Here is a 26,741-nt window from a genome sequence, read left to right on the forward strand (position 1 = left end):
CACCCCCTCCACCCCCAACACCCATCCCCTCCTGCCAATCCCCACCCAAACTTACGCCACACAACTCCAATTCTTCCCCTTCGTGTACCTGATCCCTGATCTGTTTGAGGAAGGGGAGCGCCACAACATCATAAAGGGCGTCCATATTATTGTTTAAATCATAAACCATCATCTGGCATGTAGCATGTCACGAAGCTCGACTCGAATGGCCCCGGATGTATCTTGTCCACAACTAACAGATCGATAAAACGGATTTGTATTTTGTATTTATTAGGATAATTTGTTCATGATTGACATTTTACGTTATAGACGAATAATCAATATGCATTGTAAGTGTCATCATTTCATATTTTTTTTATTTATTTTTTTATCTAGGATTACTTTTCTTTCAATTGCTACATATGTTAATGGTTAATACCGAAATGAATATATTCTTTTATTATATTGCATTGTTTTTTTTGTTTTTTTATCTCTTATTACAATTCTTAAAACGCTCCAATATAATTAATGATTTAGAAAACTAATTACCTGTCATATAGCTAACATTGCAATATTTAGGTATTAATGAGGTTTTAGGATTAATATTGGAGATCACCACTTATAAGGCCAGAACGTGTTGTCAATTAAAGACTTCACAAAAAGCCTTGAGATTTCCCCCTATCGTCATGTTGACTTTTCTCACTATGCCTTATGTCATCCATTACTCTTAATGCACGCGTGGCCTTTGCGCCGGTCTATCATTTTTTTTCTTCTAACATGCAGATTGAAATAGGTAGTAGAGAATATTGATTTCTGTGTTTCTAGTCCCGACACGCTGATCCTCAATTATTTGTTTTAATGCTTCTGTCCATCCGCCCGTCCTGAATAGATGTATTTGATAATAATTAAATAAGAGTACTCGGACGATTTTCGAACTTGACGTGTAAAAATTGTTTATGTGATATAAATGGGGTATTAATTAAATCTGATTGATTGATAAAGCGGATACGATTTTGAATTGCCTGTTTTCCCAAGTGCATCGTTTGATGATTTTTTTTTTTACAAATGTAAATATTATCTTTGTGTGGTGTTTACTACATCTGAAAAACACAGCTGTGAATATATTTCCGATATGATAAATTCTTCAGTGGAATGATAAAGAAAATAAAGCATTAGACATTTCAGCATCTGTAGAATTAAGAAAATGATTTAATTAATCCCATTTACAACGCGTCGCAAATTCCAATCTCGAAAATTTAAACGTTGTTCTTGTTTCTCTAGAAAAGTCCAATAAAAAACATTTATTTTGTCTTATAGGCGAACAACAACAACCGGAACCGGGTGGGGTTGTCTTGCGTGAATTGTGGGACCACCACTACCACCCTCTGGCGGCGGAACGGAGAAGGAGAACCCGTATGTAACGCGTGTGGCCTCTACTACAAACTGCACCAGGTAACATAATTTCTATGATTAAATAACCAACGTTATCAGGTAGTGCTGCGATTCTCGGAGTCTTTTTCTGACTGTCCAAGAACAGTCTTTGTGCTATATTAGTCTCGTTCAACCAGACTCTTGTTGTCTCACAAAGTGATCAAGCGTCTGGTTGACCGAGTCTAGTGCTATATCAACAGTTGATGATATGCATATCACTAGCATGCTCTCCTCCAGAGTGTTCATTGGCATTGTGTTGAGCCAATCTTTTTACATTGTCATGTTCCAAGTCAATAAGAACTGTTCAATACATATTGTGACAGTACTCGTTCTGAGTATAATTTCTTGTCCTGCCCGTAACTTTAAACCGTTAAAGATTAATAGAATATTCCCCTACCTTGAAGGTGAGAAATACAACCAAAAGCGCACCCAGAGGGTTGGAGATTTCTCTGTTACACCCTTAAGGTGGGGAGGGGGGGGGGGGGGTATTTTTCTCCCATCCTATTATTTCAGTAACAAATCCACCGACAGTAGTGTAAACAAAAAAACATACGGGGTATGAATGCCGTCATTCACTTTTGATGATGCCACAGTTACCGGTGACACATTTTATTACGTAACCGTTGAACACGTGCTAATCGGCACGACGTTATCTCCCCCTAGAGAATGACAAGCTGATCTTTCCCGGCTAAAATGGGAGAAACACCTTTGAAGGGTTGGGAGAAATCTTGGTGAATCTTGCAGTATACCCTAACCACTCATAGACGATGTGCAGTGCACTATCATTAGGCAACTGCTACCTAAACATCAAGGTCTAACGTCAAATAAGTGCAAACTTTTCACGATCATCTTGTCCGGGCCGTATAATTTAAATGATTAAATATACCATGCTGAATCTTGCGGTTTACCTGCATTAAACACAAATAATGTGCAGAGCACTGTCAGTGGGCCATTTTGACCATGACTTCAGGGTCAAAGATCAAATAAGAGCTTACTTTTCAGATATCGTGATTAAACTGGCAGTATGCCTGCATCAGTCGCAGACAATGTGCAGTACACTGTAACTAGATCACTGTGACCTTGACCCAAAGGTCAAATAAGTGCAAAGTTTTCAGGAGCATCTTGTCCCGACTGTTACGTTAAAACGGTTAAAGATATCATGATACAACATGCAGTATACCTGCATCACAAGATACAATAATATTTATTTAACGTCGCATACCATAAACATACAAACATTAGCTCGGTAGAGCTATTTCTGCGACAAATAGGCAATGTGCTATGAATGGAAGTTATACGTTTTTGTTGGCAAACACTAATCTCAAGTTACAGTCTTAGTATTATACTAAACCTCTGTCTGAGGGGTTTTAATCGCCATTATTGGATATTGTTGACAAGCACTGTACCCCATTCGTAGGTTAAGAGAATGATAGCCGGATAGTCAATTGAAAATGACAAGGTTTTGCGTTTAACTGATTTCTTTTTGAAAACTAAATTAATATTGCAGGGTTCCGTATATAAAGAATCATATTTCCGAGTGTTTAATGAAATTTTACAAATCAATATAAAACTTACCCAAGTCATGCTCTTTTATTTAATGTTTGAGTATTCCATAGTGTAGAGCAAATTTAAATACATCGTGATAAAAGATGCCATTCATAAGGTAACGTTACATGTATAAATGCTGTAATGATGTACAACTAATTGTGTCATCATTACAAGCAAGAAACCGTCGCAATCTTTGAGATGTACGTACACAAAATGATTGACTGCAACAACCTTCAGGATAGGGGATTTTTTTTATTTAAACATGTTTTTATTTGCATCTAATAGGGGAGGTTCCAGTTTGTGTCTGAAACTAAATTTGTATTTTGAAAAAACGCTATGTACAACTTAATGACAAACCACCCAGTCTTCAGCCAAGACTGAATTGGTCAAATGACACGAAACGAGTTTCAAAGTGATTTTAAACAGCCCTGCCAAGGAAATAGATTGCAAAAAGGCGTCGACACTACAATAATTTACCAATGCTATTTCTAAATTCTATTCAGAAACCCTGGACATGAAAATCTTGCTTTCGGGTGGGCTTAAATATTTAACGTTTATGTTTTTTCAAATTACCTGAGGCATTTAATAAAAGTAATGTCCCATTTCAGGTAAATCGACCGATGTCGATGAAGAAAGACGGGATACAGACCCGGAAACGGAAACCAAAGACCGTCTCCAAAAAGTCCCCGTCTAAGGACACATCACTGCACGTGGAGCATCAGCAGCTTCAGCAGCAGCAGCAGCAGCATCAACAGCAGCATCTCAGTCAGCAACAGCAGCAGCACTACCCCCTCCATCATCACCAGCCTCATGTGTCGGCGCCCTCTACCGGGCTACTAGACCTCTCGGCGTCAAAGGCAGACAACTCAACAGGTGGATTTTTAATGCATTTTTCAATCATCCTCGATACTCCGTGGGTTACGCTCACTTTCGCGTGCAGATAGCGTAGGTGAGCGTAGCCACTGAGTATCGATGACGATTTCCGATATAAGTGAACTTCAAAAATGATAAATATTTTTAATTCTATTATTAAACATGCTTGATTTATTTTTAATCAATATCTATGGTTTTTAAATATTTTGAAATTTTAGATAAAAGTTTTGAAATGGTTTAAGATGGCATTTGCATAAAAATGCGATTTGTGGAGTTGTCGTTTTCAATTGACATTTTTCATAATTTTAAGGAGTGTTAATTGAAAGCAGTTCTAAGATTTAATGAATGAAGCCACATCCTTTTATCACAAATTCGTTTTGTTCTTAAATAAATCAGCGTCCCTTCATTTTTGTTTTCAATTCATGGGTTAAATTCACTCTCAAAACTTTTGATCCAACATTGCGAATAAAACTTTTTTTATTCTTGTATCAATCCGCATAGAGTATTGTGGTCGACCGTCACATACAGAGTGTGTTTTCCCCCCTACCCAGTACAACATTGTATACAGTACAGTATTGTATACAGTATTGTATAGAATATATAGTATTTCATTTTATTCTCTATCCGTATATGTTTTAATGTTAATTTGTTAACGCCCAGTGACGTCATTCAACCCAGAGCTGTCTGCATTCAGTACTGTTGTTGGTTTTCTGTAAGCACCATGTTCTATAGGAATGTTTAGGTAGACCTCATGTTGAGGACTAACGCTAAAAATAGAGAATTTAATCATTTTTAATTTGATTTCAATGAGCATTTTGCTTAACCGTAATACCGTTTCCTTTTCCAGTAACAGAGATGAAGCCGTTAATGAGTTCCTACCATAATTTGTACCAGACACACGGATCGGTGCTAGCGGCCCTTAGCACCCCTCCCCCCGCTCTTCTCCAGGTCGGCAGTCCGCCCCCAGGTGTGCTTCCTTCCATACACCATCTAAGTCCAGACTTCAGTATCGAACGCGCCTTGGCGATGAACCACCAAATGGTTCTGAAGCAAGAACCGCACATATTTGAACCGTCGCCGCCGAAAGCTATCCCTGTTTCAATTGGTATGGATTCGGAAACGAACTTGCGATCATCGCCTGAAGGAGCGCCACCTGGTGGTGACATTGTTCAACTCAAGGCAGCCATCGTGACACAAAACTGATTTGTAATGTCATTTTGGTTGTGACGCATGCGTATAGAAGTTAAAATGATGCAGTATATGAGTGAAAGCTTACTGAATCTACATGTACTTTTCTTTTGTAACTCAATCGTAAGATACCTAGCAGTAACGGACACTGTTTAGTTTTTGTATTATACAACCAAGCGTCATCGATCCATTTAAGGAGGTATGCTATCTTACTCAGATATGTATCTCCTAAACAAAAGAGTCCAAAACAGAGAAACCGTTATTTTATCGCTTATCAGTTGTAAAATGTCATTTTCTTTTTCATCAATTGATTACAAAATCGAAAGGTACAGAATAATGCAGGCAATACACGATGCCCTGTTGTTTGAACCATACAAAGTCGAACGAACCTTTTCCTTAAAAATTCAACACTACCAACCAGTAAGCTGACATGGTCCGATCAGACATGCTGACTTAATTAACTGATTCACTCCTACATATTTAAACTGGACTTGCCCAGTTTCTGATTTGGTAAGGTTCATATGTGACTTTAGGGGAGAATGGGTTATTAACGCAAAGTTCAAAGGAGATTTTCCCGGCAAAAATGGCAGATGAAATATGCGAGGTAGCATATACCCTTAATTCAACTTCCAACCTCTCCCTTCGTACAGAAGAAGTAGAAATGATGTCAAACTTGTGTTGAATGAAATGACAACAAGCAAAGTTATATAGCCTAAACGCACATATCATTTTTGTTAACTCTCAGGAATTCCATACTTTTCTACAATGAAAATATGTTGGGAGGTGACGAGTGGGAATCAATACTTAAATACAGCAGTATTGCATTAATACATTTGGGTACACTATGTCAAAGGTCGATTTTGTTTACCTTTAACCTTTTTTATTGAACTAATGTCATTTATATACATGTGTTATATATGATGGTCCCTTATTTGACAGGAAAACAACTTTTTCAACTGACCTAAAGTTTTAGTCTGGACTGTTCTTTAAATAGCATTTAGTCATCTTAAACATGTTCCATAACGAAGCTTCACAGAAATACCGAAATGGAACATACATAGTTAATCACGTGATCAAAGGATGACTTTGATTGGATATTTACATCATTTTTTAAAAACTTTAACCAGAGTTGTCGTTCCTTACCTCTTTCTTTCATTTTTGTCAATAGGTAATTCCAAGAAAATTTAGATTTATATTCCCTCCTTCAATTGATGGGATTTATTTAAATCTTTTATATTATATTAATCGAGATAAATAGAATTCATGTTTTATAATAACATTAAGACGATTTCTAGACACAGAAAAATCAACATGTTGAATTTCAGTTTTGCAAAGAATATTTTCTTAATTAGTTGGTGAAGGTTAATTTTATCGTAAGGGGAGATAACTCTTGATAGTGATTAATCAGTAATATCAATATCCAAGGCTGACATATTGTAATTTCTTTCTGTAATCAGCCTACAATTTTAGCAAAACATTGTACGTATCTTTTAAAGCCAGTATTGCTTAGAGCATAACGACCTCTCACACGTGTGTGTTTTACAAATGTCGAGAGCGGGGCCCGTATTCATGAAACCGTTCACTTTTCCCCGCTCAGATACTGTGCTCAAGCCCAATTTCTTGTTCCGGTGATAAATATTTAGTTTTTCGCATTTTAATAATGATTTGCACATGATTTTGATCGATTTTAGGACAGCTACAATGATTTAAGCGATTTGCAATAAGTTGGTTTGAGCAGAGAATCCATCCTTGAGCATGAGAAGGATTTCGTTTCATGAATACGGACCAAAATATATAGTACATTGTACAGGCAATGACTTGTCAACTGTATTTATAGAATCGAACCGCACGTAATACCGACTGATACATTTTTTAATTGAATTTTTTAATTTCAATTTAGTTAATTAAGTATAAATTCAGTTATATTGGTGAAGTTAAGGATATTTTCCTCCGCTCTTGTTTTTCATGTACCTATTCAATGTTTTCAAATGAAAAAAATATTACGTTTAAGAATTTTCTAAGCAAGCGAACGTTTTCAAAACTGGGACGGGCTGTTGAAACTAAATNCAAAATTAAGTGTCATCTGTCATCAATCATATAAATAATTGCCGATTGTATTTCATTTCTATGATAGTTTTGTTTGTTAGATTTGAATGCAAGGATGTATGTAATGGGAAATCACATTCGGTTAATCCCGGGAAAACATTCTGGTTTTCTTAAAGCAACTTTCGAGTATCCCCCGGAAGCTACATCCGGGTAATCCCGGAAACAACTTTCGGATAATCCCGGAAGCCACATTCGGGTATTCCCGGAAACCACATTCGGGTAATCGCATATAATTCCAACGATCACCAATAATACAGCCCGATAAATTTCATTTCAACATCGTCCTATCTTTTAATTTTTGTTTTTCAATTTGAAATACCAAAAAGTATACTGGTTCTCTTACAATTAAAGATATTGTCCATGCATAAATACTTCAGCCATTGGTTAGTTATTGTGTCCTCATATTTTATTCATTATTAAACAAAGAAATCAAAATAGTTGACTCTTGTTCGTGACTCAGTGGTATGGGTCATCGACATGCATACATATTCATATACTTTTCCGGATGAAGTATATGCATTCACTTCTAAATATCCGTATTAACGAGACGCAAAATTAGATATTGGCATAATATGCGCATTGTCTTACACTTAGTACATAAGTCTAAGCTTGTATATATATGTTTGAGTTATAGTCAAAACTCTGGTGGTATATGTGACGTCATAAGTTGTTGATCGGCTTGTAATATGTCATGTTAGCTTCATTTACGTCATAAGTCTATAAATAGATTCTACGATATTTTAAGTCGTTCGTCCATTTGTATGACGTCAGATGTCGTTCTCCGACGTGTGTTACCTAACCGGGCCCTGTGTAACGTCATTTACTTTATGACGTCATGCATTTTATTAACTTGTATGAATCGATCAGAGAATTGTATCGATTCGCAAATTTTAAACCTCAGATATGTTATATCAGTTAAAACCGGCTTGAAAAGCTATACTAATTATAGCGAATTTATCACACTGCAAATCTTGGAAGCACACGATGTGCAATTAAAAAAATACTCGACAGATCAATAACAGGAAAATCTCCAAAAAAAATGTTCTGTTAATCAAATCATATTCATGAAGTTACATCAAGCATAACAATCGAAATATATCTTTGTTTTTTGCACTAATACTTATAAAAGCTACAGTTATAAATTTCACTATTCTAAACTAGACTGCTGTGCTATAAATGTCATACTTATTTATTTTATTTTTTATTATTATCAAGAAATCATAGTTAAAATATTCTTAACTGCATTTGAGGCTCGCTTCACTTGTAGATTTGGCGAAATCATATTTTTTCAGAATCAATAAGAATGACAAATATCTTTCCATACGCAGTTTACCGGGCCTTGTACTAAATAGATAGCGTTCCAAATTAAAATGTATGGAACGCGATTTTGGCGGCAAAAAACATTCGTACGCTACTTTCAGCAGTAAAACTATGTCAATATTTCCTCTTGAACCTTTGAGAGAAGTCACTGTTCCTCTTGGCACGTGAAAATATAAAACCTGAAAAGCCGAAGTCTTCCGGAATGTATTTTCAAGCGGCTGATTGATTCGAGACTGACAAATTTATTTGCAATGTGACTTTATCTTGTATAAAGACGTCATATCTATAAAACCCGGATATCCACTAGTAACTTACAGTTTGACGTTAATATTTGTTCGTCAAAGTAACTGTATATTTGTGCACATTAGTAAATGTCCTGAAAAATACTTATTAATTAATTTTAGATATAAATGTGTTCATGATGTAGATATCTATAAAGATATTGTATAGATGCTGTTATTTTTTTTTTATCTATAATACATATTTACATATTGGGTCGTTGTCCATTGCATCAAAATTCATATCACGGAAAACAAAGCCTATTATTTGAATAATTTTCAACAAAATATGGCTTTGTTATCGTATACAATGGAACTTAGTAATCTGAACGATACTATCTAAGAGAAAATAAAAAACAACTACGATAACGAAAGCAGTTGCTTCTAGATTAGTAAGTTCCACTGCGATGTAATCAGGGGCGATAACTGGGGTATTATTGGACAACCACTGGTGTCCCGCGGTAGATTAGCCTAGACGGTATTTAGGGTAAAAAACGATCACATCTGTATATATATATATAATTACTATTTATCAGGCGTAATGATTTTGATTATTTTTTACATTTTAATTATCGTGTAATTCGAATCGACCATATCTGTAATCCATTAGAATTGATTAATATCAAACTTTATTGCATTACCGTTCAGAAATGGCTGGAATATTCCTTGGATGACGTTTTCCATTTTGAGACATACTATTATTCATCTGAAATTTGCATCTGAAATTCCACATCTTATCGTATTTCTAGTCAGCGATTTTCTTCATTAACAGGTGTGATTTTTTTAGAGAGTCTAAAGGAATGCGTTTTTTATAATGACACCCATTGTTAGAACAAGTGCATTGTTTTGTCGTATTTTAACCCCACAATAAGCTGCTCATAATGCTGTCCAGATTTTGGTTTTAACAGTTTAGCTACTCCTGATATTTACGTCCATGAAATATCACTTGAAATCCAAGACTTTGATGAAGAAGTAGAACGGAACACAATCCTAAATGTACGACCATATTGGGTCTGATTGCAAGAGGGGAGGTAACTCGGGACAAAAATGTGAAAATGACGTTAAAGATCCCTGTTATTCTGCGAGTGAACATGTAACGGAGTCAGGCCGGAATTGAAACACTGAACCTCTGATCACTCACGTTCGAACCATCTGAGTATCTTTAAAATTAAGGGGTTCCGAATTCGATACACAATCTTTTGTGTAGATAAATTATTTGTTTCAAACCTTGTATTTCGAAAATAGCAAACTTTTTGATCAGAAGTACTTCCCTGGCCCGTCTCGATTACAGTTGTATTGAAAACGAAATCAAACAGAGTTTACTGCAGGTATGAAAAATTGCAGCGGCAAATCTCTAATAATTTTCCAACAGTGGAACAGGGATCCTTAAACGTTACCATGCATAGGATTTCTGTAACTATAAATCTGATGGAAAGCTTGTCAAAAAGTACTTCAATTCCCCCATTTTATTAATATGTCCTCGACTCGCAGCATTTCAAAATGACTCTTTATCATTTTTTAAACCAATCAAGTGTAAGAAAATATTCAAACCGAGTTGCTTATACAAATCATATTTGCTACCTAGATAGTTTAGGTAGGTTTCATGTAAAATGATAGAAATAATTACAATATGGTGATCTTTCAAACGATTTGTTTTTTTACATCATGTAAGTATGCCATACAGTGCCTCATTTACGTCATATCTGGTGTTGTGTATGCAAATTTTAACCAATGAAATGTTGTGATCATTTAAATCCATCCAATCATATTACGCCGTTAGTGTTGCCAATGAAAATTGTCTTGCCTTATATATGATGTACGTCATTTTACATTAAATTCTATTGGATAATACATTCCACGTTACTGAATATTGTCTTGTTTTTCTTATTTGATTGATGAAACGTGACACAACGCCGATTAAAACAATATCCAAATAACGGTCAACGACAAAATATCATCCAACGCCAATAACACAATATCCTTTTATCCCAATGACAGACTATCTTAACGGACTATCGAAAAAAATCCTAAACACTAATGACTTACATCCTAAATACGCCACTGGCAAACATCCAATACGCCAATGACAAACATCATAATACGCAAATGACAAATAGCTTAAAGTGCTAACGACAAAATATCCTTTAACTCCGGTGACAAATATCTTAGACCGCCAGTGAGAAATATTCTGCAACGCAAATGAAAACGCAAGTAACACAAATTCTGCAAAAACTTTAACAACAAATACCGAAAGTCGATCTAAACGCCGAAAACATGTAAAATTACTCAAACCATCTAATTTTAGGTAGAAATAAGTATAGCTGCTGTAACTCGTCAGAACAGGTTGCTGAACAAGGCCTAGAGCATGATCAAGTCTTCCACACTCCATTTAATTTATTAAGTTGTTAGTGTTAGTTACAGATTCCTTTAGTTACAGTTACAGATTCAGATTTAGATTCAGATTCAGATTTAGTTACAGATTCCTTTATCTAAATATTTCTGTCAGACCTGAGGCCAGTAGATCCGATTGTCCTTTAAGTCATTATAATTATTATTAGCGGATTATGGGCCTCACGACATTACATGCTTGTGACGTTGCCTTAATGTTCTTAAATTCTATGGTATATTATTTACTTGTTTCTTACGCGTATCCAGTAACTTTTCAATATCACCTATTTATTATTTTTAAACTATAAAAACTTGAAGTTGGACTTTCTGCATGGACTAATCTTTCTCTTACCCTGGACAGGTGTATCCGCACTTTTACCGGTGTGAGATTTCCTTGTCTCACCCTAGGGTTAAGACGGGGGGATTTCCCTATTCATAACACAATGGCACGACATCACAATGGGAGAACAGGGTAAGAGAAAAAGAATCATTCACCCCCTTGTGGATGAGATAGGGGAATCTCAACCCTCGAGGAAAGATTCTTAAGTTGCCAAACACTCGGCAAAGCCTCGGGTTGAGATTCTCCTATCTCACCCCCAAGGGGGTAAAATATTCTATTAGTCTTTGACAGGCTGTCAGTAAAACCTTAGTTTTTACAACACATGTCCATAATCCCTACTTGATTACATTGGTCATTTTATCACATGACCTTTGAAATCAAAGCTTTTATCTACGATGTGTTCCCTTGACTTGACTTTAAAGGGGATTTGGCACAGATTATTACAACTTCTGAAGCCATTTTCTATCAGCATTACAATGACGTAGACTGACAATTACAAGTGATGTTTATCCTGAGTAACCATGTATTAATATTTGAATATTTTATATGAGTATATTGAAATCAAAGTACAGAATTACTTGGTCGTTCTTAATATCGCTATGGCATTTATTTTACCTTTTAGGAACAGATTTTTCAACTTCAGTTATTTTGATCGATTCAGGAAGAATATTCATGTGTTCATGCAATCTATTCCTCCGGGCATCGTCGAGTCGATGAGTGTCTAGAGAATAAATTTAACGAATATCACCCGTGATAGCTCAGTTGGTAGAGCGGAGGACTGTAGTGGTTCATCTTAAAGCTATCCTTAGGTCGCTGGTTCGACTCCGGCTCGCGGGATGTTTTTTATTCTCATTTAAAACGTGTTGAGATTGTAGATTTTCTTAATCCATAAACAATGTCACTATATCGTGAAATTACATTTTTTTTACATGTTTGGATTTGGTCGAAACAATGTTTTCATTGTTTTCTTTACAAGGATAAGAAACATTCACATATATCTATCACTATGAAATAAGTAGAAATCAAGCAAACTGCCTATACAAATTTTTCTAAATAATGTCGTTATTGTACTTGCAGAAATTAAAGCAAACACATTTTTTGATTGCATAGTATGAGAGATTAAGAACGACTAAATGATTAGAACATGAGGGAATTGTAGTTTATGTGTATTAATGATATACTTGTGTAAAACATAAGAGCCATCTGTTGCAAATATTTGTAATAAATCAGAGACTTTATTATTTCCTGTATCGAAAAAAACCCACATAAGAATTCAAACAAGACAGGTTACATTATTATCTTGTTTCGTGTAGGAGTTTCGGTGTATGATGGCCGGGCTTACTTCAGTGATGCAGTCACCTAATTTGTCTCGCTCAACCAGACGCTTGATCACTTTGTAATTTTGTTCGGTGTAGCTTGTGCAGACAAAAAGAGTCTGGTTGAACGAGACTATCACCTAAATACGTCAGATTGAAAAATAAACCCGCGATTCGGAGTCGAACCGGCGACCTGAGAATTGGAACAGTCCATCGCTCTACCAACTGAGCTTCCATGGATGACAACGAAAACAAAAAGATGTCCCAAAGAGTCTACCCTATGTAATAGTAATTCGAGAATATTATTTATTTTACCGTAAGATCCCGATATTATTATGTTTCGATATTTTAATATGCTTACATATTTGTTCTAAACATACTTCAAATGAACTTACTTTTACCGAATGTGGTCAATATCTATTTTGTTTCTAATTATTTTAATTATTCTTAAAACAATATAGCCCATCATACGTATATAGCCTATTTCGTCATCATATCGCATGTAATACCAAAACTATTTACATGTGGCATACCTAATAAATAAAGCGGGAAATTGTTACAAAGGTCTGAAAATTGGCGGGAGGCGGGAGTTGTGCTCATATATACAACTTCCGTATATATTGAATCATATAAAAGGTCCACTTTCGGTTTCATGTTTTATATTTCTGATAGATATGTCGAGCAAATACAAATATTTTTTATAAAAAATGATATTTATCCTAATTTGGTTAATAGATATCATATTGGCTCACTTAACTGCCCGGCTAGTTCAGTCGGTAGAGCACGAGACTCTCAATCTCGGGGTCGGGGGTTCGAGCCCCACGTTGGGCGAATTATTTTGCATTCTATTAAGTTATGTTCATGACTCTTCCATGCTGCCGTGTCTTTAATCTTTTAAGAGTAAGATTTTATTAAAAACCAAATAATATGACCTTTACTCCATCAAGTGCATACCCAACCTATATTGTCACTCTAACTGATCATTCTGAAAGTATTATATTCCCCCTAAAAACAATGGTTCTTAAATGGCACACGAAATAAGACGGTAGAGTGTTTACATGGACTATATATAACACGTTATGTATTTTACATTTTCCAATGCATAAATTTATCTAAGAGTTATTCCCCTTTACACTGTTAAGTAACAAACAACTGACAAACAAATGACAAAGACACGCAAGTTAAAACAGTATTTGTTCAACATTCAAACATGTTACATACATACATATAATTACACAGGGATTGGAAAACAAGCTTAGAGCTTATATTTATTCCTCTCCCAAGTATATATTACAGGAAAATAATTCTTCAAGACTGCTGACACCTGATATTAACTACCATACTCATTTGAATAAGATAAAGTTTAACTTATAGCATATTTACAGGTCATGAAAATTGAAACTGAAACATATTACATTTAATGTATATCACATTAGATTAAAAATCAATGATCAGTGTTTAACGTTATGTTATTGGGGTGCACGCACACTTGCACTCAAACACCCATGGATGGACGGACGGACGGACGGACGGACGGACGATGACATGCTAGAACACATACGATTGCACGTGCTCAAGCACTCATACTCACATATGTACTTATACATATACGTTAGAAAAATCGGCACGTCATTATCAGGAATCAATATCCAATCATTTACCGAAAATATCTGCTCACTGTGTCTTGGACAGTTGGTGCCTGAAATAATTCTCAATTTTGACATTTTGACATCAAGGTCGGAGTCCCTACTGGTACAGGAACCTCTCTGGTTTAGACTGTTTTTTCCAGTCTTCTCAGCTGTAAATGAGTACGTGGTTGGGCAGTGCTAGAATTGTATAATGCTAGCTGTGAGCGCCGAAATGGTATGCTCCCCAGGGAGTTGAGAAAGATATTGGCTGGTTGCAAAGGCCTTATAACCACGGAAAATAATTTGTGAACCGCTTTGAGACGACCTACGAAATAGGTTGTGATAAAGCAGTATATAAGAACTTCGAATTATTATTATTTTACCCGAATATTTGTTCGTTTTCATGTTATAATTTCGTTTGATTTTCCTCATTGATTCTTGGTAAGTTTTGGTTTCGATTTCCTTCTTTACACTAACGTTGTTGTAGTGTGTTTTTTTTAACTTTTACTTGCAACATTTACAATCTTAGAACTGAACCAGGCAAAACATGTTGAAAGAAATGCAGGAAGTACATAACATCTCCAGCACACACGCAGACATACACACATAGTGAGATATTAGCCAGGTGGCATAGGACTAGTAGTTAAAGCCGGATAAGGCAGCTCCTGCGAAATCCTCAAAGTTGTGTTAATTAATGTACATGCTAATTGTGTTAATTGTATATCTTTTTGCAGTAAAGCGCCGAAGAATCGCTTATGTTAGCGATATACACACATAGGGAGACATTAGCTAGGTTGAGTAGGACGAGTAGTTAGCGCCTGATAAGGCAGCTCCTGCGAATTCCTCAAAATTGCATTGATTAATATTTGTGTACTATAAAGCGCTTTATAGTGGTTTATGTTTTCTAGATAGGGCGCCATATCAATGTTGTATATTATAAGTAATGTGCACAGACTGTAAGACAACAATGGAGGTAAACAATACAGGGATATTTCTAGCCCGAAATTCCTCTGGCCCTGACACCAGACTTAGACATTTTGACAGATAGATGCCCGGTGTGATCTATCTGTCAAAATGCCTAAGTCTGGTGTCAGGGCCAGAAGAAACTCGGGCTAGGATATTTCCAGAAACTCTGTTTGATAGCTCATTTCAGTAGGAATTCATTACGCCCTGCTGTATGATGCTATACTCCTGTACATTATCGAAATATTATGTTTTATGCTGATGTTTTCGTCACATTTTTTGCACTCGATGTGTGATCAACTTTAAATATGAATATAAATATAAATATTTCCATCAGTAAAGGTAATATATATGTGTATAGGTAATACATTGAAACAATGTTTGATTGAATAATGGATTAACAACACCCATACAAAGAAGACTTAAGAATTTAGGGACTATCTATAACGTAATCACATTTAAAACAGAAAAAGAAAAAAATCCCGCGAGCCGGAGTCGAACCAGCGACCTAAGGATAGCTTTGAGATAATGCACTACAGTACTCCGCTCTACCAACTGCGCTAATGACCAATTTGGGTGGATGAAAGATGGAGTACCCCGAGAAAAACCACCAACCTGCGACCAGGACCTGGCGACTGCCCCACGTAGGAATTGAATCTGTGATCCAGTGGCGGTGTGCTAGTTCCATATATTTTATAAACCAATTAAGTATGCATAAGAACAGATGGCGCTACACAAATAAGCAAATATGCAGATTCAAAGGATATAAACGATGGTTTATTACTGGTTACCTTTGTATCTATTTATCTTTTGTGATGAGGCTCTATTGAATACTGATGGATATCCACTATGCAGATTGTTGATTAAACAGCTAGTGTGGTTGATCAAGACATAATTCAAATGCCATAAAGACAAGTCTGAGATAGTTTAAATATCAATACCAAATACCAATAAACGCTTTCAAATTATTTAAATGTGGTGTTGAGGCACAAGGTCATAGTGACCAGCATATACTGCACAGTGCACACTTATACATTTTGTGGACGATACAGATAATTCAAATTTAATGACGATATCTTAGCACATTTTGCTTTAGTTTGTTGTTAGCAGCATCCTACAATTGAAACAGTGTAGCATATTAAGATGTATTTATTTCACAAAATCTTCATTTGAGTAGGAGGAAGCATCCTTTCCTGCTTATCAAATTCAATGTTCAGAAACAAGAGATAAGTAATGATACAAAAAAAACTTAGGATAGAATGTTCGTGCATGTGTTAAAAAGGAAATATATAACTCTTCTATAGGTGACTATATATCTGTGATACTGTAGACTTCCCACGAAAAACATCATATAGACATTTTTTCTCTGCTTTTACAAGGGCTTGGGACCCTCTAGCTTAGAGCTAGGCAGCATTAAAAGGTGTGTATGAGTTTCTTTCTATTCCATTCTGATTCATTAGACATGCGCATTAATCACACATCTATTGTGTCGTGAACACATTGTCTCATCACACATTTTAAATATCCTCCTGTCCATCCTCAGGTATATGATGATGCCCTATTGTGTCGTGAACACATTGTCTCATCACACATTTTAATTATCCTCCTGTCCATACTCGGGTATATGATGATGCCCTATTGTGTCGTGAACACATTGTCTCATCACACATTTTAAGGATCCTCCTGTCCATTCTCAGGTATATGATATTGTCCTATTGTGTCGTGAACACTTTGTCTCATCACACATTTTAAATATCCTCCTGTCCATACTCAGGTATATGATGATGCCCTATTGTGTCGTAAACACATTGTCTCATCACAAATTTTAAGGATCCTCCTGTCCATACTCGGGTAAATGATGATGCCCTTTTGTGTCGTGAACACATTGTCTCATCACACATTTTAAGGATCCTCCTGTCCATACTCGGGTAAATAATGCTGCCCTTTTGTGTCGTGAACACATTGTCTCATCACACATTTTAAGGATCCTCCTGTCCATACTCGGGTAAATAATGCTGCCCTTTTGTGTCGTAAACACATTGTCTCATCACAAATTTTAAGGATCCTCCTGTCCATACTCGGGTAAATGATGATGCCCTTTTGTGTCGTGAACACATTGTCTCATCACACATTTTAAGGATCCTCCTGTCCATACTCGGGTAAATAATGCTGCCCTTTTGTGTCGTGAACACATTGTCTCATCACACATTTTAAGGATCCTCCTGTCCATACTCGGGTAAATAATGCTGCCCTTTTGTGTCGTAAACACATTGTCTCATCACAAATTTTAAGGATCCTCCTGTCCATACTCGGGTAAATGATGATGCCCTTTTGTGTCGTGAACACATTGTCTCATCACACATTTTAAGGATCCTCCTGTCCATACTCGGGTAAATAATGCTGCCCTTTTGTGTCGTGAACACATTGTCTCATCACACATTTTAAGGATCCTCCTGTCCATACTCGGGTAAATAATGCTGCCCTTTTGTGTCGTAAACACATTGTCTCATCACAAATTTTAAGGATCCTCCTGTCCATACTCGGGTAAATGATGATGCCCTTTTGTGTCGTGAACACATTGTCTCATCACACATTTTAAGGATCCTCCTGTCAATACTCAGGTATATGATGATGTCCTATTGTGTAGTGAACACATTGTCTCATCACACATTTTAAGGATCCTCCTGTCCATACTCGGGTAAATGATGATGCCCTTTTGTGTCGTGAACACATTGTCTCATCACACATTTTAATTATCCTCCTGTCCATGCTCGGGTAAATGATGATGCCCTTTTGTGTCGTGAACACGTTGTCTCATCACACATTTTAATTATCCTCCTGTCCATACTCAGGTATATGATGATGCCCTATTGTTCGTGAACACCTTATCTCATTTCACGTTTTCTTTATCTAATTAAGTTGATAGTTTAGGAGAAAATGCTAGGTTTGCACTGTTGTGCAATCCTTTCTCAGGGTTTGGTATACAGGTGTCCGCCTTCGGGCCAGCTCTTTGTGCATTCCTCTGAAATGGTCGGGCATTTGTTCTTGTCAACCATTTGTTGGCCCTTATGACCTATCTTGTGTTGACGGGCAGTTAAGCATTGATAATAATAATATTAATAATTAGGAGGCGGTCAGGAGGGCTGTGCTCTACGTAGATATGTCTCTGAAGGATTACTGTGTGTTTGGTGGATCACGTTTCTTTTTCCCATATTCTCTAGTCATGAGAGANCCACATCCCCCCCCCCTTTGTATCACTGATGATATTTCTCACATGCCTTTCTATGTATCACAGATTATATGTCCCACATCCCCTCCTATGTATCACAGATTATATGTCCCACATCCCCTCCTATGTATCACAGATTATATGTCCCACATCCCCTCCTATGTATCACAGATTATATGTCCCACATCCCCTCCTATGTATCACAGATTATATGTCCCACATCCCCTCCTATGTATCACAGATTATATGTCCCACATCCCCTCCTATGTATCACAGATTATATGTCCCACATCCCCCCCCCCTTTGTATCACTGATGATATTTCTCACATGCCTTTCTATGTATCACAGATTATATGTCCCACATCCCCTCCTATGTATCACAGATTATATGTCCCACATCCCCTCCTATGTATCACAGATTATATGTCCCACATCCCCTCCTATGTATCACAGATTATATGTCCCACATCCCCTCCTATGTATCACAGATTATATGTCCCACATCCCCTCCTATGTATCACAGATTATATGTCCCACATCCCCTCCTATGTATCACAGATTATATGTCCCACATCCCCCCCCCCTTTGTATCACTGATGATATTTCTCACATGCCTTTCTATGTATCACAGATTATATGTCCCACATCCCCTCCTATGTATCACAGATTATATGTCCCACATCCCCTCCTATGTATCACAGATTATATGTCCCACATCCCCTCCTATGTATCACAGATTATATGTCCCACATCCCCTCCTATGTATCACAGATTATATGTCCCACATCCCCTCCTATGTATCACAGATTATATGTCCCACATCCCCTCCTATGTATCACAGATTATATGTCCCACATCCCCCCCCCCTTTGTATCACTGATGATATTTCTCACATGCCTTTCTATGTATCACAGATTATATGTCCCACATCCCCTCCTATGTATCACAGATTATATGTCCCACATCCCCTCCTATGTATCACAGATTATATGTCCCACATCCCCTCCTATGTATCACAGATTATATGTCCCACATCCCCTCCTATGTATCACAGATTATATGTCCCACATCCCCTCCTATGTATCACAGATTATATGTCCCACATCCCCTCCTATGTATCACAGATTATATGTCCCACATCCCCTCCTATGTATCACAGATTATATGTCCCACATCCCCTCCTATGTATCACAGATTATATGTCCCACATCCCCTCCTATGTATCACAGATTATATGTCCCACATCCCCTCCTATGTATCACAGATTATATGTCCCACATCCCCTCCTATGTATCACAGATTATATGTCCCACATCCCCTCCTATGTATCACAGATTATATGTCCCAACTGAAACCCTTTGTGTAGCTGTTTATATTCCGGTTTTGGGATATAGAAACTTGATATTGTGGTTAAGAAAAATGTTGCAGTTTTTATCAGTGTTACAGGTACTAGCACCCTTAATTATATATTGGCAGTATAATTATGCTTGTTGAAATAAAAAATTAAGTAGTTACTCTTCTGATAATGAATACCTGTGTTATATTTGCAGAGGTCAGACCTTTCGATGGGTGTTGGAGAATGCATTAGGGTATGCTGGATACCTTGCCGCTACAGCGGACTCTGATCCACCAAACAACTCCTTTAATGGCGACAACAAGAGAGCATTCTTTCAGTACATGAATAGTTTTGCTGAGGGCAGAGAAGCCATAGAGCTGAAGAGGATTTCAACCTCCACCGCAACATCCATGAGATCAGTGTCTCAGCCGTCCGGTTCCTTACCATCTACTAAGACACTGTCATCATTGATGGTGGGGAAGAGGGTGGCACCAAGAGTTTTAGCAGCTAGGATAAAGAGTGTAACCTCTCCAAAGAAAATTAACCCATGTAAGCATGAATATTGTGCAATATCTTATGTTGTCTAGTTCAATAGGACCATGGTAGATTTAATTTTGAAATATTGCCCTACTTTCAGTATCCAGAAAATCTAATATAAAATGAAAGTAATTTCAAAGTCTAAATTTAAAAAAGAAATACTTGAAAAATGATATCTTGAAACCTGACTGAATTTTTTTACAGTTTTATTAGCTCACCTGGCCCGAAGTAGGTAGATGGGACGGAGTGCTATAAAGTTTTCTAGTTAAAATAACCTTGACCTGCACTCAAGGTCAAGGGTCAAATAACTTAAAAACTTCAAACAACAATATCTCAAGAACGATTTGGTCTAGATCTAGAGTCATGATACTTGGGTATGTTATGTAGACTATCTGTGTGAATCGCACTCTTTATTACAGTAATGAGGTCAAAGGTCAACTTTAAGTGCTAGCCAGAGTCAAAGGACAGCATGGGTCAAAAGCTTGTGTGGTAGTTACCAAAGGGCCGGTTTCCAAAACGGCCCCTTCTCTGATTCAAATTTCCTGTTGGTGGTGCATTGCCCATGCCGTTGTGGTCACAAATCTATAAAGTATAAAGATTTAGGTCACTTGGTTTGTTTTTTATGGCTCCTCAAAGTTGTACCTTTCAGAAGCTGTCTAAGTGTTGATAAAATGTGCATGTTATGTAAAATATTAATGAAAATCTAATCAAATGATGGTCACCGTAAAGAATACATTCATGGCATGATTGTGACAAAAAATCATGTTTCCATCGCGCCATTTGGCTGTTTTATGGAAGAAACAATCTCAAAAATGCCATTTTCGATGATAACATTTTAGACACAAAAACTGTGTTTTTTAGAGAATACACCCTTTTATGGGCGTTGGATGCAAACCAATTTTTATCCTATTAAACAGTACGTAATATGCTATTGATGAGAGGAAAAATCATCAAAATGTAAGTGGTGGAACATTTTCAAATGTTGGGTTGAATTAGCCTATGGTTGAATTGCCGATTTTCGACTTTCTTTAGATAATTAACAAAAAAACGAGAGTATTTGCTCGGTATGTTGAGAATATGTACACAGATATGAAAAAAAGTGAGAGAAACACTTTTTCATAAAAAAAATCCAAGATGGCTACTTCACAAGTCCCCGTGGTTGAAGACATTGGCTGACAAATAGACAGAACAACAAACAAAACGTGTTCCTTATGATTTTGGTTGGTTTTCGCATTTACGGGAGTGTTCATAGCTACGGGCGATTGTATAATACCTATATTTATAAGTTTGGTTAGTCACATGGTAACGGGGATCTTTCATATCGAGCCCCAAACATACTTTCGACATATGCACTCCGTTGCCGCATGGAAAACTATTTCAAGTTTTGTCGGAATTTCTTTACCTGTGGTTGTAATGGTCGAGGGTTTTCCAGCGTCCTGTAATACCCAAGGTAGTACAAGATACTGGAGATGTGCGCACACATTCCCATCGTTCTCTCTCCAACTGGGCACTGGCAGTAGTAGTCCTTTATTGGGGCCTCAACATCGGGTGAAACGGTGAACCGTATCCAAACGTTATATTTCGTTTGGCTTTTGTGTCGAGAATGTATTTGACATCGGAGAAGGTCTGGGGAGTGCTGGTAAAGCCACACCTCATAGTCTCCGTCATCACTTAAATGTTCGGCGATGTAACCAGGAGCCAGAGATATCTGATACGTTCCACACGTAATGGTTCTCAAGTAATCAAGATCGAGACGGGGAAACAGTACGGAAGATGCATCCATCTTGACAAACTCGGACCTTGCCCGTCTAGATAGATCCGGATCTGTCTTGACTCTCTGAGCTAAACCATTCGGTGTTGTCAAACGGTCCTTCATACGTTCAGCCATTAGCCTATCTTTGGCATCTCTCTCTGGAGATCTCTGGTAGATCGGTCCTCTAATACCATTCAGACAGGCTGTGACGGTTCGAAGCAAAGCCTCGATGACATTGATAAAGCTGTTAGACACCAATTGCGTTCGGAAGAACGTCCAGTGTTTCAGACGACCATGATAGGATTCCACAATCCACCTCGATTTGGTGATAGTTCTGTCAAGATTTGCTTGGACGTCAGAATGTTGACTTTGACCGGGTTTCAGGTATGACGGCATGCTAGCATTGAGGCCAGAGGCTTCGAGAACTGGTAGGACATCTCTAAAACCTCGGTCAACGACAACGTTGTCGTCTGGTTGTAGCCAAGTAACTAGCTTGTCCATGACTTTTTTTGTAATTGTAGCATCATTTTCGCTGCCAGTGAATGGTCCTACTGTGTCCAGAATGTAGCCATCTGGTAAGGCGATGCTCATGAATTTGAGATAGTTTCTCTTCTTCTGGCCACAGTAGGACATTCTCTGGAGCTTGTGGTCGGAGCTTTTCTGGATATAAATATAGGTGCCATCTAATATGGCAGTGGCTTTATCTCCAAAAAATGCTTCTGAAAAGACAGTATTGTGCCCGAGCAACTGTTCTCTTGTCAAGTGATCCGGACCTAGAAATTGTGGGACTATCGATGTGTCTAATGCCTGTACTATGGAGTGGAAAGTTTTGGACACACTTGACTTGGAAATTCCAAAAAGAGAAGAACACTGACTCCAGGAAATGTCGGTTTTCAGTTTTACCCAGAACAGTAATAGAGCATCGTGTGTAGTCTTGGTATATATACCAGATGAAAGATATGGGGAACAGTGCGAGTGGATTTCGAGGAACTGATCTTTGGACCAACCTGTCCAGGCCATGCATGCCGAGTCATCAAGAGAAGAAAAGCTTATTGTAAACGCAGACTGGTTCTGTGAAAGGACGTGCGACACCTCTAGGAGGTCATTAATGATTTCGGACGATTTTGATGGTAACTGAGATTCCAAGGAACCTCTACCATCAAGGACAACCTCTGTAGACGGATCTAAGTCGTTACCAATAAGGTGAATGGAGCAGACGCGGGATGAGGTGGGACACCACAGTTTGTGTGAATAGATCAGGTGATGTCTTGCACGTTTTGGTAAGACTGATGATTTTGTTCCATTTCTTGCAAAGGTAACAAGACAGAGACAGCATTTTTTGTGTGAAGATGATCCATTCAAAAGATCATGAAGGGTCAGCAACGGCAGGATATGGGACGGGGAGTCGTCTTCTTCCTCTATTTCCTGGTTCTGCTCGGGTTCAGGTTCAGGCTGATTTTTGTTCCGAAGATACTTCATGTAGCACTTCTGGCAAATAAGTGCTTGTTCCTTTGCTGACATCAATCCTTGTTGCACCAGCGTATCTAGGAGCCATTTATATTGTGGACTATTTACATTGCGTGCACTTCTGTTCTTATTGCCACTACGTTTCTTGAAGTATACTTGACACCCTTCTCCAACACATTTACCCTCCATCTTGAAACAATAACGATTGGTTTATGAAGCGTCGATAAAGTAACAAAATAGCAAGCCACCGATGATTGCTGTAAACAGCTAATACTTAGTAGTTTGGTACAATTATGCGAAAATGTGTGATAAATAACGAACAACTAATTACACAAAATAACAAGACAATATAATAAATCACATTCAATACCTCCAAGAAGCGCAGAATTGATTGATTACTTAGAACAAAATAAAGTATTTCATATGGATAATCTATCTATTCGATGTGGCGTGGTCGGCAGGCACAAAGAAAGTGAGACAAGTCAGGGTCCCAACCCTGACAGAGCCACAACGCTTTGGAGATGGGACAATAAAACAAGGAAAGTGAGACAAGAATAGCTAGCGTCGAGTCAATGATTCCGTAAACGTATAGACAAAGACAAGAAGATACGGATAAATGTACAAGGCCACACGATCAGAAAATTCAGAAGAGGACAACTTGAGATAGAACAGTATTCATGTATCAGGGTGTCCTCAGTGTAAATCTTTATATCGATACTGTTTATTTAGTCGTTACACATCATAAAACTGTCATGAAAATATCCGCTCTGATATTCAATATAAAAGTTTGTATATAATAAGCTATATAATAGGGTTTCAGACAAGGTTGTTACTCATTTCCCCTTTTCTTTCAATTTACAACCACATTCAGGCGGCGATATGAGAACGTTCCACCACATGGAATTAGCTGATTTTTGGTACACATATGAAACAAGTAAAGCTCTATCCGATTTTCTGATGGAAATTTGCATCCAAAACTATATAACGGGAGAAAATTGCAATTTTATGGCATTTTTCTTCATAATTGTGTCTCTGCAAGTGCATTTTCATCCGAGAATATTTTTTTTTATGTTTTATGAATAAACACGATGTTTTGGAAATATTTATCAAAAGAAATTTATACTATGTTGCGAATTACAATTTCGAGATAACCTTCTTTTATTTACGAACTTATGTCTTTGATGCTGAAATTGACAACTTTATAAAAATACATTTTCACTGAAATTATGAAATCTGGGTGTCGGAAAGGTGTAAAATTATTCTTCGGAAAAGAAAAAAACAGTAGTTGAGCTAGATGATGACGTCAAAAATCGGTCCATGGAATTCATAGCCTATATGAATGCCAACTGATTTTGGTAGGGTTATCGAGAGGCAACGCCATACGATGGTATAATCTATCTTTGACATATTTTAATATTTTAGGTGAAATCACATGTGTTATACGGTCATCTTTGTAGAGTTGCTTTGATTTTTTCCGACTGAAATAATTATTACAAAAGTCTGATAGCTAACTATTTGTCCTGGAAGATATATTTTCACCTCAATCACAATTCACTGTTTGTATTTTCCTCCTTAACCCAATGTAGTACAGACTGTTCTGATGAATGTTGTTCATGGTCTCTTTTCATTTGTTTATAACTTTTAAACAAAACGACAATACAAAAATTCAACAAAATCATACATTCGGACTTAAACTATAATGAAACAGTTTGTATAATAAACCATGCCAGCTATGACAAACCTTACCGATGTAATGTGTAATAATACTACTGTTAAAGATTTATAATTTCATTAAAAATATATTTCAAAGCCTCCAGTGAGGATCGAACTCACGACCAGTGCTCTAACCACTGAGCTATGGAGGCGACTTAGAAAACAAATCATGTGACATATGTATTTAAGTATAATTGATTAGCAGCTGTGATGCGCACGGCGGTTCTACTATTGATATAAATCAATGTTTCTGAGATTCGGTGACATCTTTGATTTGCACTGTCTCTGTCACAATAAGTCAATATTGCCGTTGTGTTCTTTTCAGCAATAAATACATTGCTAACAAAGATATGTTGATATTTATCAATTAAAACATTTCTACATTTTTGCAATAATAATTATAATTGAGTGCATCTGGAAGTCATACAGGAAATAATCCCTCCCATTGCTAGAAATTTATCAGTCCTAAATAATTGCCTTTCTCGTTTAATTGTTTGATGGGTCATAGATATCTCCAATCAATTACAAAATATGAAAACAAGAAAACAAATGAATGAAAAAAAAGGAGGAAGTAAATTCGTATGAAAATTATATTTGATGTTGAGTAGCACAAAATAGCAAAATCTATTTGTAAGGAGAGAGACAGAAGAATTAAAAGATGTCACTTCAACACTAGAACATTGATTTCCATTAATATCAAAAGACCCGCGGGTCACAGCTGCTAGTTAATAACACTTAGTAAGTTAAAGATAAATCTATGGATATATCGCCTCCATAGCTCAGTGGTTAGAGCACTGGTCTTGTAAACCAGGGGTCGTGAGTTCAATTCTCACTGGAGGCTTAACATATTTTTTTTTGGTATATTTCATGTGACTATCGATGTTTTGATATTTTATTGAAATCTTGAAGACTCACATGTAAATATATATAGAAATTTAACGCTGATGTACAGGACATATTAGTTGGTGTTGGATAAATATTGGGTAGGCTGCAATTACTAACGTATACTATAATGTATATTATATAATAGTTGTTAAGGTGGAATTAAATAAAAGCATTTGATTACAATAAGATTTAAAAAAAATAGCAAGTTTCAGCTAGTATGACGGAAAATGATACGCAACCCCCAGAATAAGTACGGCTTTTTTATTGTTAAAGAATCGATGACATATTTTTTTTTATTCATATCGAGATGCGCATTAGACCAGCAAGAAAATAGCAGTATAGCCAATTGGAAAGGTGTCTTTAAAACCCCTTGCTATGTTACCTATGGTGTCATGTTGTTTTCCTCTCGGTTCAACTATTTCTATAAAGTCGTTTATGGTTATTCTTCGCTTTTTGTCTTGG

The 26,741-nt window shown here is 36.9% G+C and overlaps 1 protein-coding gene and 3 non-coding genes across 10 annotated transcripts in view; all 4 read left to right on the forward strand.

Annotated features, from left to right (window-relative positions):
- LOC110451651 (transcriptional regulatory protein GAT1-like) overlaps positions 1–7,079 on the forward strand; it is a 51,187-nt gene extending 44,108 nt beyond the window's left edge. For all 7 annotated transcript variants that reach the window (XM_021499773.1, XM_021499775.1, XM_021499777.1 and 4 more), the window contains exons 5-7: positions 1,297–1,431; positions 3,567–3,831; positions 4,679–7,079. In XM_021499773.1, coding sequence (XP_021355448.1) covers positions 1,297–1,431; positions 3,567–3,831; positions 4,679–5,034 — 756 coding nt within the window. In that variant the 3' untranslated portion in view covers positions 5,035–7,079. The remainder of the gene's footprint in view (positions 1–1,296; positions 1,432–3,566; positions 3,832–4,678) is intronic.
- Positions 7,080–12,198: 5,119 nt separating this feature from the next.
- Trnay-gua lies at positions 12,199–12,288 on the forward strand. Its single transcript is given in 2 exon segments — positions 12,199–12,235; positions 12,253–12,288. It is a non-coding gene; the product is annotated as a tRNA-Tyr (tRNA).
- Positions 12,289–13,525: 1,237 nt separating this feature from the next.
- Positions 13,526–13,598, forward strand: Trnae-cuc. The gene has a single exon. It is a non-coding gene; the product is annotated as a tRNA-Glu (tRNA).
- A 12,564-nt stretch (positions 13,599–26,162) lies between these two features.
- On the forward strand, positions 26,163–26,235 carry Trnat-ugu. The gene has a single exon. It is a non-coding gene; the product is annotated as a tRNA-Thr (tRNA).
- Positions 26,236–26,741: the final 506 nt, after the last annotated feature.

This window comes from Mizuhopecten yessoensis, unplaced genomic scaffold (assembly GCF_002113885.1).
Source record: "Mizuhopecten yessoensis strain PY_sf001 unplaced genomic scaffold, ASM211388v2 scaffold6163, whole genome shotgun sequence".
In the NCBI taxonomy this organism is placed as follows: domain Eukaryota; kingdom Metazoa; phylum Mollusca; class Bivalvia; order Pectinida; family Pectinidae; genus Mizuhopecten; species Mizuhopecten yessoensis.